Source organism: Hyperolius riggenbachi, chromosome 1 (assembly GCF_040937935.1).
Source record: "Hyperolius riggenbachi isolate aHypRig1 chromosome 1, aHypRig1.pri, whole genome shotgun sequence".
Taxonomy (NCBI): domain Eukaryota; kingdom Metazoa; phylum Chordata; class Amphibia; order Anura; family Hyperoliidae; genus Hyperolius; species Hyperolius riggenbachi.
Window position 1 is genome coordinate 2,622,223 of NC_090646.1, and position 16,512 is coordinate 2,638,734.

At 51.4% G+C, this 16,512-nt stretch overlaps 1 protein-coding gene across 2 annotated transcripts in view; it reads left to right on the forward strand.

Moving 5' to 3' along the window:
- The first annotated feature begins 3,351 nt into the window (after window positions 1-3,351).
- Window positions 3,352-16,512, forward strand: part of DQX1 (DEAQ-box RNA dependent ATPase 1) — a 90,886-nt gene continuing 77,725 nt past the window's right edge. Inside the window, exons 1-3 of one of the 2 annotated variants that reach the window (XM_068273646.1) lie at window positions 3,352-3,436; window positions 7,757-8,161; window positions 13,530-13,723. In XM_068273646.1, coding sequence (XP_068129747.1) covers window positions 7,787-8,161; window positions 13,530-13,723 — 569 coding nt within the window. In that variant the 5' untranslated portion in view covers window positions 3,352-3,436; window positions 7,757-7,786. Of the gene's footprint in view, window positions 3,437-3,494; window positions 3,584-7,756; window positions 8,162-13,529; window positions 13,724-16,512 lie in introns of those variants that run through there. The other variant, XM_068273649.1, reaches the window with a different exon arrangement.

Here is a 16,512-nt window from a genome sequence, read left to right on the forward strand (position 1 = left end):
AGTGGGTGCGGATGGCCCTCCCTGGCGCTGGCCACGCTTGGGGGGGTTGCCTGCACCACCCAGCCTCCCCTTCCGGGGTGCCGCTGTGGTTCCCAGGCAGTGAGAGAGCCTGGGACCCCGCGGTACCCCAATTGTATGGGGGCATTGGGAAGCCTCCTTGTGGCGCTCCTGGATAGTGCTAATGTAGCATGAACTAATTCCCGCAGGGCGATCGATTTGCGGTATTGGTTTTTGGACCCTGCATAGTTTGGCATGGGAAAGCAAATGCATATTTGCATGAGCATTGCCTCATGAATAACTAATTAAGTCAGATTTGTAAAGCCAGACTTGTCAGGTGTTACTTGGTTTGATGCACACATAAAAATTCTCTATGAAGTGCAAATTATTAATAGGCAGCTCAATCATACCTCCCAACTTTTTCAGATGAGAAAAAGAGACACTTAAGCCACACCCCTGGCCACACCCTCACCACGCCTCTAGTCACGCATACCATAAAGATTTCCTAAGAAAAATATGTTGTTTTATAATTGAAACCACACTGGTCCTTTCTATCCTGGTTCATTTTCCTTCATAGTAACATTTTAAAATTAGTAATATTTAAATTTACAGGATGGGAATAAAGTTTAGAGTCAAACACATTTTTAGTAGAGAAATATATATATTTACATAGAAAGAGGGACACATGAGGGGGACAGAGGGACAGTTGGGAGCCAGTATGCGCCCAATCAGACACATCACCTGTGTAATAGTGATGGGTCGGTCGGGAACGAGGCACCTCTAAGAGCCAGATCTTTGCTGCGAACGACAAGAGCCGGTTCTCAGTTTTAAAAGAGCCGATGCCTCAGCCGCCCCACACAGCTCTGCTTTGCTGTGTAATAAAGGGCGCTGAGGCATGCTGGGAGATGTAGTCCTCCTCTTGCTCAGCCGCCCCACACAGCTCTGCTTTGCTGTGTAATAAAGGGCGCTGAGGCATGCTGGGAGATGTAGTCCTCCTCTTGCTCAGCCGCCCCACACAGCTCTGCTTTGCTGTGTAATAAAGGGCGCTGAGGCATGCTGGGAGATGTAGTCCTCCTCTTGCTCAGCCGCCCCACACAGCTCTGATTTGCTGTGTGATAAAGGGCGCTGAGGCATGCTGGGAGATGTAGTCCTCCTCTTGCTCAGCCGCCCCACACAGCTCTGATTTGCTGTGTAATAAAGGGCGCTGAGGCATGCTGGGAGATGTAGTCCTCCTCTTGCTCAGCCGCCCCACACAGCTCTGATTTGCTGTGTGATAAAGGGCGCTGAGGCATGCTGGGAGATGTAGTCCTCCTCTTGCTCAGCCGCCCCACACAGCTCTGATTTGCTTTGTAATAAAGGGCGCTGAGGCATGCTGGGAGATGTAGTCCTCCTCTTGCTCAGCCGCCCCACACAGCTCTGCTTTGCTGTGTGATAAAGGGCGCTGAGGCATGCTGGGAGATGTAGTCCTCCTCTTGCTCAGCCGCCCCACACAGCTCTGCTTTGCTGTGTGATAAAGGGCGCTGAGGCATGCTGGGAGATGTAGTCCTCCTCTTGCTCAGCCGCCCCACACAGCTCTGCTTTGCTGTGTGATAAAGGGCGCTGAGGCATGCTGGGAGATGTAGTCCTCCTCTTGCTCAGCCGCCCCACACAGCTCTGCTTTGCTGTGTAATAAAGGGCGCTGAGGCATGCTGGGAGATGTAGTCCTCCTCTTGCTCAGCCGCCCCACACAGCTCTGCTTTGCTGTGTAATAAAGGGCGCTGAGGCATGCTGGGAGATGTAGTCCTCCTCTTGCTCAGCCGCCCCACACAGCTCTGCTTTGCTGTGTGATAAAGGGCGCTGAGGCATGCTGGGAGATGTAGTCTTCCTCTTGCTCAGCCGCCCCACACAGCTCTGCTTTGCTGTGTGATAAAGGGCGCTGAGGCGTGCTGGGAGATGTAGTCCTCCTCTTGCTCAGCCGCCCCACACAGCTCTGCTTTGCTGTGTGATAAAGGGCGCTGAGGCATGCTGGGAGATGTAGTCCTCCTCTTGCTCAGCCGCCCCACACAGCTCTGCTTTGCTGTGTGATAAAGGGCGCTGAGGCATGCTGGGAGATGTAGTCCTCCTGTTGCTCAGCCGCCCCACACAGCTCTGCTTTGCTGTGTGATAAAGGGCGCTGAGGCGTGCTGGGAGATGTAGTCCTCCTCTTGCTCAGCCGCCCCACACAGCTCTGCTTTGCTGTGTGATAAAGGGCGCTGAGGCGTGCTGGGAGATGTAGTCCTCCTCTTGCTCAGCCGCCCCACACAGCTCTGCTTTGCTGTGTAATAAAGGGCGCTGAGGCATGCTGGGAGATGTAGTCCTCCTCTTGCTCAGCCGCCCCACACAGCTCTGCTTTGCTCTGTGATAAAGGGCGCTGAGGCATGCTGGGAGATGTAGTCCTCCTCTTGCTCAGCCGCCCCACACAGCTCTGATTTGCTCTGTGATAAAGGGCGCTGAGGCGTGCTGGGAGATGTAGTCCTCCTCTTGCTCAGCCGCCCCACACATCTCTTTTTTGCTCTGTAATAAAGGGCGCTGAGGCATGCTGGGAGATGTAGTCCTCCTCTTCCAGCTTGTAGGAGTGTATGGGGCGGAGCAGAGCAGTAACAGGAGGGATTGCCCCAGTCAGAGAAGCCGTCTGGAGTTGTCATGGAGACGGGGGCGGGGCTTTTACTCCTATTCTGAGTGGTGTCCAGTGATATTTCATGAAGAGCCGATTGAGAGCCATAAGAGCCGGCTCTTTAATGGGAGCCGATTCAGAAGAGCCGATTCTCCGAGAAGAGCCGGAATTCCCATCACTACTGTGTAATGTCTGATACAGGCGGCGCTAGGTAGCAGGTAGGGGCGGAGCTAGGCAAGAGGTAGGGGCGGAGTCTATTTGGTCGCTCTCAGGGGAGCAGAGACGAGCAGGTGTCAGGTTTTGCTACCCGATAGGTGGGGATGACTGAGCGACTAAGAAGCTGTTGTGCGCATGCGCCTTTCGCTAAGGAAAACGTACACTGCACTGGATTTCAAGTGAGGCGCAGCGTTGGCGGAAGTGGCTGCGGAGCTCGCAGTGAGGGCGGAAGTGATGCGGAGAAGAGATGGGAGGTGTCAGGCGGCGATGCCGGAAGTCAGGTGAGGCGCAGCGCTGGCGGAAGTGGCTGCGGAGCTTGCAGTGAGGGCGGAAGTGATGCGGAGAAGAGATGGGAGGTATCAGGCGGCGATGCCGGAAGTCAGGTGAGGCGCAGCGCTGGCGGAAGTGGCTGCAGAGCTGGCAATGAGGGCGGAAGTGATGCGGGATAGAGATGGGAGGTGTCAGGCGGCGATGCCGGAAGTCAGGTGAGGCGCAGCGCTGGCGGAAGTGGCTGCAGAGCTGGCAGTGAGGGCGGAAGTGATGCGGGATAGAGATGGGAGCGGAGCTGTCAGGCGGAGAGCCCCGGTAGAGGTGGGTATTGGAGGTATTGGTGATGGGAAGCCCCTGTAGTCAGTGCAGCCCCTCCTCTCAGCGCTGTGATTGGATGTTCTGCCAGTGACGTCATACATGTAGGGCAGGGAAACAGGATGATGTCTGTCTATAGACCGGCATGAGCAGGTAACTGTCACCTGAGCCTACATGGGTATCCCTCATCCAGGGAGTGTGTGGGGGGGAATGGTGTCACCTGTCCATGGTGGGCTGGGTTGGGTGTCACCTGTCCATGGTGGGCTGGGTTGGGTGTCACCTGTCCATGGTGGGCTGGGTTGGGTGTCACCTGTCCATGGTGGGCTGGGTTGGGTGTCACCTGTCCATGGTGGGCTGGGTTGGGTGTCACCTGTCCATGGTGGGTTGGGTGTCACCTGTCCATGGTGAGCTGGGTTGGGTGTCACCTGTCCATGGTGGGCTGGGTTGGGTGTCACCTGTCCATGGTGGGCTGGGTTGGGTGTCACCTGTCCATGGTGGGCTGGGTTGGGTGTCACCTGTCCATGGTGGGCTGGGTTGGGTGTCACCTGTCCATGGTGGGTTGGGTGTCACCTGTCCATGGTGGGCTGGGTGTCACCTGTCCATGGTGGGCTGGGTGTCACCTGTCCATGGTGGGCTGGGTGTCACCTGTCCATGGTGGGCTGGGTGTCACCTGTCCATGGTGGGCTGGGTGTCACCTGTCCATGGTGGGCTGGGTGTCACCTGTCCATGGTGGGCTGGGTGTCACCTGTCCATGGTGGGCTGGGCTGGGTGTCACCTTTCCATGGTGGGCTGGGTTGGGTGTCACCTGTCCATGGTGGGCTGGGTTGGGTGTCACCTGTCCATGGTGGGCCGGGTTGAATGTCACCTGTCCATGGTGGGCTGGGTTGGGTGTCACCTGTCCATGGTGGGCTGGGTTGGGTGTCACCTGTCCATGGTGGGTTGGGTGTCACCTGTCCATGGTGGGCTGGGTGTCACCTGTCCATGGTGGGCTGGGTGTCACCTGTCCATGGTGGGCTGGGTTGGGTGTCACCTGTCCATGGTGGGCTGGGTTGGGTGTCACCTGTCCATGGTGGGCTGGGTTGGATGTCACCTTTCCATGGTGGGCTGGGCTGGGTGTCACCTGTCCATGGTGGGCTGGGTGTCACCTGTCCATGGTGGGCTGGGTGTCACCTGTCCATGGTGGGCTGGGTTGGATGTCACCTGTCCATGGTAGGCTGGGTGTCACCTGTCCATGGTGGGCTGGGTTGGATGTCACCTGTCCATGGTGGGCTGGGTTGTATGTCACCTGTCCATGGTGGGCTGAGTTGGATGTCACCTGTACGTGGTGGGCTGGGTTGGATGTCACCTGTCCGTGGTGGGCTGGGTTGGGTGTCACCTGTCCATGGTGGGCTGGGTTGGGTGTCACCTGTCCATGGTGGGCTGGGTTTAATGTCACCTGTCCATGGTGGGCTGGGTTGGGTGTCACCTGTCCATGGTGGGCTGGGTTGGGTGTCACCTGTCCATGGTGGGCTGGGTTGGATGTCACCTGTCCATGGTGAGCTGGGTTGGGTGTCACCTGTCCATGGTGGGCTGGATTGGGTGTCACCTGTCCATGGTGGGCTGGATTGGGTGTCACCTGTCCATGGTGGGCTGGGTTGGGTGTCACCTGTCCATGGTGGGCTGGGTTGGGTGTCACCTGTCCATGGTGGGCTGGGTTGGGTGTCACCTGTCCATGGTGGGCTGGGTTGGGTGTCACCTGTCCATGGTGGGCTGGGTTGCAGTGGGGTTACGGAAATACGAACTTACACACGATTTCAGGGTATAGCTGCCACCACCACTGGTATGGGCCAGTGGACCCGACTGACTGACTGGTCCTGCGAATAAAAACGGTTAAACACACTCTATTCTGTCTAGATATCAACAATAGTAGTAGCGTCTCTCCAGAGACCTGGGATCAGTTTCTGTGTATGGCTAAAAAGCAGGGTAGCGGAACAGTGAATGACTTTAATAAAGTCTTTTATTCACGGCAATATAAATAATTAATATATACAGACAATTATTAAAATCAACAATTATTGAGACATGAGATAACACAGTAGGAAAATAAAGAAAGAGAGAAAAAATACTTAGTTTCTGGAAAGATGTAATTTAGTGGGAAGAATCAAAGTTCCTTGGTAAAGTCCTTTGTTTAAGCTCAATTTAAAATCCAAGCAAAATGGAAAATGTCCTTTGTTTCAGTTCAGAGAAAGATGGCCGAACAAGATGGCCGATAGCCATGTGTCCTCTGGCTAGCACCAGACAGCTTTCATATAGATGGAATGTGGAGGACTAAATTGCCCGGGCAGCTCATTCACTTTTAATGGAGCTGAGTTCAGAGGCGGGCTTCCAGAGTCGGCCCCTGGGCCGGATTATGGTAATCACATCTGGGCAGGGGCTTTCACCAGCCCCATAACCCTGACATTTTCTGTAGGCCGACCTACGCGGCCGGCACACAAATAATAATTACATATTCATATTTCTCAGACTAGGCCAGTTCATATGACACCAAACTTGGGCATGTTTGCATGCCCGGTTAAAAAACGGGGGAATCCCCCGAGTTCTGGTTATGCCAGTGGCCCCAATTTAATATCAAAATACTCCCAAGATCCGGACCAGCAGAATGATATAACTTTCACATTTCTCACCTGAACGGTATTGCTTAAACATGCTCAAAATCCTAAACTCCATGCTTTCTTATTCTGTCTATATGGCTCCGGCCAGTCTGGGGGGGAGCAGGTTTTGAATAGCCCCCTGCTGGGATTAGCTTCCTGAAGGAAAGGGTTTGTTCCTGCTCATTAGCATATCAAAAGAGCCATCCTGCAGTTAAGTTAGGCAGGGGAGAAAAAAAACTTGTAGTTTAAAAAAAAAAACAGGACTGTCGGTTCTGCTTGCTGCAATGACTGGCAAATCCGACCAAGACATCGGAAAGTCGATGGCGAATCGGCCAGATTCGCCACGTTCCTTCCGGCTGTTCTGTGACAGCTGGGAGGAAGAGAAACTCCAGGTTGCTACAGGTAGCCCCTACACAACCAATCCAGACTCTATTGATCTGAACTGCAATCGATGCAGAGAATCGGGTGCGATTTCATTTTCTTCACGGGCGGTTCCAGGACGCGTCTGCGGCCCCGCAACCGTCCGTGACAACCTGTACATGCTGGGTTGGGTGTCACCTGTCCATGGTGGGCTGGGTTGGGTGTCACCTGTCCATGGTGGGCTGGGTTGGGTGTCACCTGTCCATGGTGGGCTGGGTTGTGTGTCACCTGTCCATGGTGGGCTGGGTTGTGTGTCACCTGTCCATGGTGGGCTGGGTTGGGTGTCACCTGTCCATGGTGGGCTGGGTTGAATGTCACCTGTCCATGGTGGGCTGGGTTGGGTGTCACCTGTACGTGGTGGGCTGGGTTGGGTGTCACCTGTACGTGGTGGGCTGGGTTGGGTGTCACCTGTCCATGGTGGGCTGGTTTGGGTGTCACCTGACCATGGTGGGCTGGTTTGGGTGTCACCTGACCATGGTGGGCTGGTTTGGGTGTCACCTGACCATGGTGGGCTGGTTTGGGTGTCACCTGACCATGGTGGGCTGGTTTGGGTGTCTCCTGACCATGGTGGGCGGGTTTCGTTGTCTCCTGTCTATGGCGGGCCCCCATGTCCTATATGTGAAGCAATGTCCTGTGTCATGTTAGTTGTGTGTGGGACCCCATATCCTTTGTTAGGTAACGTTTCCTCATACACAGGAAATGGTCACTGAGATGATGATATTCATGGGGTTTTATTTATTTTTATTTAAGTATTTATATAGCGCCAACATATTACACAGCGCTGTACAGAGTATATTGTTTTCTTACTAACTGTCCCTCAGAGGGGCTCACAGTCTAGTCCCAACCATAGTCCTATGTCTATGTATGTATTGTGTAGTGTACGCATTATAGTCTAGGGCCAATTTAGGGGAAGCCAATTATCTGTATGTTTTTGGGATGTGGGAGGAAACCGGAGTGCCCAGAGGAAACCCACGTAGACACGGGGAGAACATACAAACTCCTTGCAGATGTTGACCTTGCTGGGATTCAAACCAGGGACCCAGCAGTGCAAGGCGAGAGCGCTAACCATTACGCCACCGTGCTGCCCATGGCTTGCATGCGGATTTCATGCATCTTATGTAGAGCAAGGGCCGTGGCTGCAGGATGTGGAATTAATGGCCCCATTTCAAGCTGGGAACAATTTCAAGCTGGGAACAATTTTTGCATGACACTTGCATGGGAACTGGAATGATTTGCAAATTTTATAGTCATGTGACCATCTTGTCTCCTCCTCCAGGACGTTTGAAGCTGCTGGTACTGGAGTTGGATGGAGTCAGTAGAGATCTTCTCCCCGGAGCGGGATGTGGACGAGGATGAGGACAATGCTGGAGTGGAAGAAGAGGATGATGGGAGGAAGGCCAAGGATGAGGACAATGCTGGAGTGGAAGAAGAGGATGATGGGAGGAAGGCCGAGGATGAGGACAATGCTGGAGTGGAAGAAGAGGATGATGGGAGGAATGAGGAGTCAGACCTTGAGCAGAACCCGTTTGATGGGCTTCCCTTCTCTTCTCGCTATTACCAGTTCCTGGCCAGGCGGCGGGCGCTGCCAGTGTGGTCTGTGAAGTACCAGTTCATGGAGAGCCTGCAGAACAGCAACATTATTATTGTGAGCGGAGAGCCAGGGTCCGGGAAAAGCACCCAGGTGGGTCCTTCAGCAGATGTCATCATGGATGCCTGGTGTGTACTGGAGTATATGGTGTGTACTGGAGTATATGGTGTGCTCCTGGTGTGTACTGGAGTATATGGTGTGTACTGGAGTATATGGTGTGCTCCTGGTGTGTACTGGAGTATATGGTGTGCTCCCGGTGTGTGTAATGGAGTATATGGTGTGCTCCTGGTGTGTACTGGAGTATATGGTGTGCTCCCGGTGTGTGTAATGGAGTATATGGTGTGCTCCTGGTGTGTACTGGAGTATATGGTGTGTACTGGAGTATATGGTGTGTACTGGAGTATATGGTGTGCTCCTGGTGTGTGTAATGGAGTATATGGTGTGTAATGGAGTATATGGTGTGTAATGGAGTATATGGTGTGTAATGGAGTATATGGTGTGTAATGGAGTATATGGTGTGTAATGGAGTATATGGTGTGTAATGGAGTATATGGTGTGTAATGGAGTATATGGTGTGTAATGGAGTATATGGTGTGTACTGGAGTATATGGTGTGTACTGGAGTATATAGTGTGCTCCTGGTGTGTAATGGAGTATATGGTGGCACTGCTCCTGGTGTGTACTGGAGTATATGGTGTGCTCCCGGTGTGTGTAATGGAGTATATGGTGTGCTCCTGGTGTGTACTGGAGTATATGGTGTGTACTGGAGTATATGGTGTGCTCCTGGTGTGTACTGGAGTATATGGTGTGCTCCCGGTGTGTGTAATGGATTATATGGTGGCACTGCTCCTGGTGTGTACTGGAGTATATGGTGTGTACTGGAGTATATGGTGTGCTCCCGGTGTGTGTATTGGTGTATATGGTGGCATTGCTCCTGGTGTGTGTATTGGTGTATATGGTGGCACTGTTCCTGGTGTGTATATGGTGGGACTGCTCCTGGTGTGTACTGGAGTATATGGTGTGCTCCTGGTGTGTGTATTGGTGTATATGGCAGCATTGCTCCTGGTGTGTGTGTTGGTGTATATGGCGTGCTCCTGGTGTGTGTGTTGGTGTATATGGCGTGCTCCTGGTGTGTGTGTTGGTGTATATGGCGTGCTCCTGGTGTATGGAGTATATGGTGTGTAATGGAGTATATGGTGTGTAATGGAGTATATGGTGTGTAATGGAGTATATGGTGTGTAATGGAGTATATGGTGTGTAATGGAGTATATGGTGTGTAATGGAGTATATGGTGTGTACTGGAGTATATGGTGTGTACTGGAGTATATAGTGTGCTCCTGGTGTGTAATGGAGTATATGGTGGCACTGCTCCTGGTGTGTACTGCAGTATATGGTGTGCTCCCGGTGTGTGTAATGGAGTATATGGTGTGCTCCTGGTGTGTACTGGAGTATATGGTGTGTACTGGAGTATATGGTGTGCTCCTGGTGTGTACTGGAGTATATGGTGTGCTCCCGGTGTGTGTAATGGATTATATGGTGGCACTGCTCCTGGTGTGTACTGGAGTATATGGTGTGTACTGGAGTATATGGTGTGCTCCCGGTGTGTGTATTGGTGTATATGGTGGCATTGCTCCTGGTGTGTGTATTGGTGTATATGGTGGCACTGTTCCTGGTGTGTATATGGTGGCACTGCTCCTGGTGTGTACTGGAGTATATGGTGTGCTCCTGGTGTGTGTATTGGTGTATATGGCAGCATTGCTCCTGGTGTGTGTGTTGGTGTATATGGCGTGCTCCTGGTGTGTGTTGGTGTATATGGCGTGCTCCTGGTGTGTGTGTTGGTGTATATGGCGTGCTCCTGGTGTATGGAGTATATGGTGTGTAATGGAGTATATGGTGTGTAATGGAGTATATGGTGTGTAATGGAGTATATGGTGGCACTGCTCCTGGTGTGTACTGGAGTATATGGTGTGCTCCCGGTGTGTGTACTGGAGTATATGGTGTGTACTGGAGTATATGGTGTGTACTGGAGTATATGGTGTGTACTGGAGTATATGGTGTGTACTGGAGTATATGGTGTGTACTGGAGTATTGTGAGAATCCGCTCAGCTGCCTGCGCAGGCAGGCAGCCTTTTGACCATTGTTTAGGTTTGCATGCTGCAGGACTCTGGAACAGAGACCTGTCTTTCCATTGCAAGTTCTGGTCTGTCCTCTTGCTGGGGAATTTGCATACATTCGTTATGCAAATCCCCTACCTGCCTTCTTTGATGACTGGCACTATAAGAGCTTTATGTTTCCCAGAAGGCTTTGCTGGACATTTCCCTTCCATGGTCTGTTCCTGATGGACACTGCTGGAGTGTCAGCCATTGCTATCTAGTATAGTTAATTCCTGGGGGTTGCTTTAGGCTCCCCTTCTAGCCCAGTCAGGTTGTATTATCTGTATTGCCTGTTCTGTCTTGTCTTGCCTGTTGCCATTATCCTGTCCCAAAGGTGGTTGACAGGAAATGGTTCTGATCTCTGTTCTTGGAGTATAGCTGGTGCAGCGGTTGCTACCAGCTATCTCTTCTGTTCTGTCTCCTGAGATCGCGCTAGCTACTTTTCGCTAGCGCTGGGGATCCTTCTGTTCTGTCTTCTGGGATCGCGCTAGCTACTTTTCGCTAGCGCTGGGGATCCTTCTGTTCTGCTACTCTGTACCTGGATCGCGCTAGCCACTTTTCGCTAGTGCTTTGGATCCTATCTCTCGCTTGTCCCTGTTTTCGTGTGTCTGTCTTGTCTGCTACGCTTGCTGGAGGCTCGGTGAGGTAACCGTTAAGCAAGTGCTCGCGTCCTCTGTTTCATGTTTGTCTGTCGATGGTTAGTTAGGCATGCTTGTCTCTATTGTGCTTATCACGTGGAGACCGCGCATAACCGCGTGCACTGTTGCGAATGAGTGCGGTGTTCGCGGTTAGCTAGCATTTGTTATTTTCCGTATCTCCTTATTGTATTATTTGCTGTGCCTTTGCTACCCTCGTATTCTATTCTGATCTGCCTTGTGTCACGTCTGGCGATCGCACCTCTCGCGATCGCGTTCCTATTTCATATCTGCTGTTGTGTGTGCGCGGTCGCGGGGTGGCGACTGGATTGGCGCACACACATACAACCTGTCCCTTTGCTCAATCTCATTCGCAATCGCCTCTCTTGCGATTGCGTTCTGCGCTTCGTACAATTCCTGTCTGGCACTTGTGGAGGTACAGAGGATTGGTTCCTCTGCACTCCCCAGCGCCATCTGCCAACAGGAATTTCCCTCTACAGGTACGTAGCACCTTTTGCTGGGTGCCTGCAAATATACGCTTGTGGAGGATTTCCGCCGTGTCAGCGCACGCGTTGTGAGCTGATCACGGAGAAAGTTCCACAATCGTTACAAGTATATGGTGTGTACTGGAGTATATGGTGGGTACTGGAGTATATGGTGGGTACTGGAGTATATGGTGGGTACTGGAGTATATGGTGGGTACTGGAGTATATGGTGTGTACTGGAGTATATGGTGTGTACTGGAGTATATGGTGTGTACTGGAGTATATGGTGTGTACTGGAGTATATGGTGTGTACTGGAGTATATGGTGTGTACTGGAGTATATGGTGTGTACTGGAGTATATGGTGTGTACTGGAGTATATGGTGTGTACTGGAGTATATGGTGTGCTCCTGGTGTGTACTGGAGTATATAGTGTGCTCCTGGTGTGTACTGGAGTATATAGTGTGCTCCTGGTGTGTACTGGAGTATATGGTGTGCTCCCGGTGTGTGTAATGGAGTATATGGTGGCACTGCTCCTGGTGTGTACTGGAGTATATGGTGTGCTCCTGGTGTGTACTGGAGTATATGGTGTGCTCCCGGTGTGTGTAATGGATTATATGGTGGCACTGCTCCTGGTGTGTACTGGAGTATATGGTGTGTACTGGAGTATATGGTGTGCTCCCGGTGTGTGTATTGGTGTATATGGTGGCACTGCTCCTGGTGTGTGTATTGGTGTATATGGTGGCACTGCTCCTGGTGTGTATATGGTGGCACTGCTCCTGGTGTGTACTGGAGTATATGGTGTGCTCCTGGTGTGTGTAATGGAGTATATGGTGTGTAATGGGAGTATATGGTGGCACTGCTCCTGGTGTGTACTGGAGTATATGGTGTGTACTGGAGTATATGGTGTGTACTGGAGTATATGGTGTGTACTGGAGTATATGGTGTGTACTGGAGTATATGGTGTGTACTGGAGTATATGGTGTGTACTGGAGTATATGGTGTGTACTGGAGTATATGGTGTGTACTGGAGTATATGGTGTGCTCCTGGTGTGTACTGGAGTATATAGTGTGCTCCTGGTGTGTACTGGAGTATATAGTGTGCTCCTGGTGTGTACTGGAGTATATGGTGTGCTCCCGGTGTGTGTAATGGAGTATATGGTGGCACTGCTCCTGGTGTGTACTGGAGTATATGGTGTGCTCCTGGTGTGTACTGGAGTATATGGTGTGCTCCCGGTGTGTGTAATGGATTATATGGTGGCACTGCTCCTGGTGTGTACTGGAGTATATGGTGTGTACTGGAGTATATGGTGTGCTCCCGGTGTGTGTATTGGTGTATATGGTGGCACTGCTCCTGGTGTGTGTATTGGTGTATATGGTGGCACTGCTCCTGGTGTGTATATGGTGGCACTGCTCCTGGTGTGTACTGGAGTATATGGTGTGCTCCTGGTGTGTGTATTGGTGTATATGGTGGCACTGCTCCTGGTGTGTGTATTGGTGTATATGGTGGCACTGCTCCTGGTGTGTATATGGTGGCACTGCTCCTGGTGTGTACTGGAGTATATGGTGTGCTCCTGGTGTGTGTATTGGTGTATATGGCAGCACTGCTCCTGGTGTGTGTGTTGGTGTATATGGCGTGCTCCTGGTGTTTGTGTGTTGGTGTATATGGCGTGCTCCTGGTGTGTGTGTGTTGGTGTATATGGCGTGCTCCTGGTGTGTGTATTGGTGTATATGGTGGCACTGCTCCTGGTGTGTACTGGAGTATATGGTGTGCTCCTGGTGTGTGTAATGGAGTATATGGTGTGCTCCTGGTGTGTGTAATGGAGTATATGGTGTGTACTGGAGTATATGGTGTGCTCCCGGTGTGTGTATTGGTGTATATGGTGGCACTGCTCCTGGTGTGTGTGTGTGTATAGGTGTATATGGTGGCACTGCTCCTGGTGTGTACTGGAGTATATGGTGTGCTCCTGGTGTGTGTATTGGTGTATATGGCAGCACTGCTCCTGGTGTGTGTGTTGGTGTATATGGCGTGCTCCTGGTGTGTGTATTGGTGTATATGGTGTGCTCCTGGTGTGTGTATTGGTGTATATGGTGGCACTGCTCCTGGTGTGTGTGTTTGGAGATATAACAACACTTCTGTTGGATTTCCACCTTCATGCTCTGTGTACTGATTTGGGTTTGTGTCTGGCAGGTGCCGCAGTGGTGCACAGAGTTCGCACTTTCCCAGCAGTACAGTGAAGGTTCCGTTACCTGCTCCCAACCACACGCGGCCGCGGCCTTCAGCTTGGCTCTCAGAGTTGCCGATGAGATGGACCTTAACCTGGGGCATGAAATCGGGTACTCCGTACCCCATGAAGACTGTACCACAGCTAATACTATACTGAGGTGAGCAGTGGTTCCTGCGAAAGATGGTCTCTCTGGTCTCTGTGTGAGGAGTATCTGAGGTATCAGTGTGGTGTGTCCCATGTGGACAGTGTTGGGGGTGTTTGTGTTATACGGTGTCTCCTGTATGTGAGGAGATCAGTGATGTACATTTGTTAGTTGTATCTATGTTCCCCTTGTCGTCTTATTGTGCTTTGTAAAGCGCTGCGGAATGTGTTGGCGCTATATAAATAAATAATAATAATAATGGACCTCAGTGGTCTCTGTGTGAGGAGTATCTGAGGTATCAGTGTGGTGTGTCCCCACGTGGTCAGTGTTGGGAGTGTTTGTGTTATACGGTGTCTCCTGTATGTGAGGAGATCAGGAGGAGGACCTCGGTGGTCTCTGTGTGAGGAGTATCTGAGGTATCAGTGTGGTGTGTCCCATGTGGACAGTGTTGGGGATGTTTGTGTTATACGGTGTCTCCTGTATGTGAGGAGATCAGTGATGGACCTCAGTGGTCTCTGTGTGAGGAGTATCTGAGGTATCAGTGTGGTGTGTCCCATGTGGACAGTGTTGAGGATGTTTTTGTTATACGGTGTCTCCTGTATGTGAGGAGATCAGTGATGGACCTCAGTGGTCTCTGTGTGAGGAGTATCTGAGGTATCAGTGTGGTGTGTCCCATGTGGTCAGTGTTGGGAGTGTTTGTGTTATACGGTGTCTCCTGTATGTGAAGAGATCAGGAGGAGGACCTCAGTGGTCTCTGTGTGAGGAGTATCTGAGGTATTAGTGTGGTGTGTCCCATGTGGACAGTGTTGGAGGTGTTTGTGTTATACGGTGTCTCCTGTATGTGAGGAGATCAGTGATGGACCTCAGAGGTCTCTGTGTGAGGAGTATCTGAGGTATCAGTGTGATGTGTCCCATGTGGACAGTGTTAGGGATGTTTTTGTTATACGGTGTCTCCTGTATGTGAGGAGATCAGTGATGGACCTTAGCGGTCTCTGTGTGAGGAGTATCTGAGGTATCAGTGTGGTGTGTCCCATGTGGACAGTGTTGGGTGTTTGTGTTATACAGTGTCTCCTGTATGTGAGGAGATCAGTGATGGACCTCAGTGGTTTCTGTGTGAGGAGTATCTGAGGTATCAGTGTGGTGTGTCCCCATGTGGACAGTGTTGGGAGTGTTTGTGTTATACGGTGTCTCCTGTATGTCAGGAGATCAGTGATAGATACTCCTCACACAGAGACCACTGAGGTCCATCACTGATCTCCTCACATACAGGAGACACATTATAACACAAACACTCCCAACACTGTCCACATGGGACACACCACACTGATACCTCAGATACTCCTCACACAGACCACTGAGATCCGAGGTATCAGTGTGGTGTGTCCCATGTGGACAGTGTAGGGAGTGTTTGTGGGATATGGTGTCTTCTGTATGTGAGGAGATCAGTGATGGAACTCAGTGGTCTCTGTGTGAAGCGTATCTGAGGTATCAGTGTGGTGTGTCCCATGTGGACAGTGTTGGGAGTGTTTGTGTTATACGGTGTCTTCTGTATGTGAGGAGATCAGTGATGGAACTCAGTGGTCTCTGTGTGAAGCGTATCTGAGGTATCAGTGTGGTGTGTCCCATGTGGACAGTGTTGGGAGTGTTTGTGTTATACGGTGTGTCCTGTATGTGAGAAGATCAGGAGGAGGACCTCAGTGGTCTCTGTGTGAGGAGTATCTGAGGTATCAGTGTGGTGTGTCCCATGTGGACAGTGTTGGGGATGTTTGTGTTATACGGTGTCTCCTGTATGTGAGGAGATCAGTGATGGACCTCAGTGGTCACTGTGTGAGGAGAATCTGAGGTATCAGTGCGGTGTGTCCCCATGTGGTCAGTGTTGGGGGTGTTTGTGTTATACAGTGTCTCCTGTATGTGAGGAGATCAGTGATGGACCTCAGTGGTCTCTGTGTGAGGAGTATCTGAGGTATCAGTGTGGTGTGTCCCATGTGGACAGTGTTGGGAGTGTTTGTGTTATACGGTGTCTCCTGTATGTGAGGAGATCAGGAGGAGGACCTCAGTGGTCTCTGTGTAAGGAGTATCTGAGGTATCAGTGTGATGTGTCCCATGTGGACAGTGTTGGGAGTGTTTGTGTTATACGGTGTCTCCTGTATGTGAGGAGATCAGTGATGGACCTCAGTGGTCTCTGTGTGAGGAGTATCTGAGGTATCAGTGTGGTGTGTCCCATGTGGACAGTGTCAGGAGTGTTTGTGTTATACGGTGTCTCCTGTATGGGAGGCGATCAGGAGGAGGACCTCAGTGGTCTCTGTGTGAGGAGTATCTGAGGTATCAGTGTGGTGTGTCCCTTGTGGACAGTGTTGGGGGTGTTTGTGTTATACGGTGTCTCCTGTATGTGAGGAGATCAGTGATGGACCTCAGTGGTCTCTGTGTGAGGAGTATCTGAGGTATCAGTGTGGTGTGTCCCATGTGGACAGTGTTTGGGGAGTGTTTGTGTTATAAGGTGTCTCCTGTATGTGAGGAGATCAGTGATGGATCTCAGTGGTCTCTGTGTGAGGAGTATCTGAGGTGTCAGTGTGGTGTGTCGCATGTGGTCAGTGTTGGGGGTGTTTGTGTTATACGGTGTCTCCTGTATGTGAGGCGATCAGGAGGAGGACCTCAGTGGTCTCTGTGTGAGGAGTATCTGAGGTATCAGTGTGGTGTGTCCCATGTGGACAGTGTTGGGGGTGTTTGTGTTATACGGTGTCTCCTGTATGTGAGGAGATCAGTGATGGACCTCAGTGGTCACTGTGTGAGGAGAATCTGAGGTA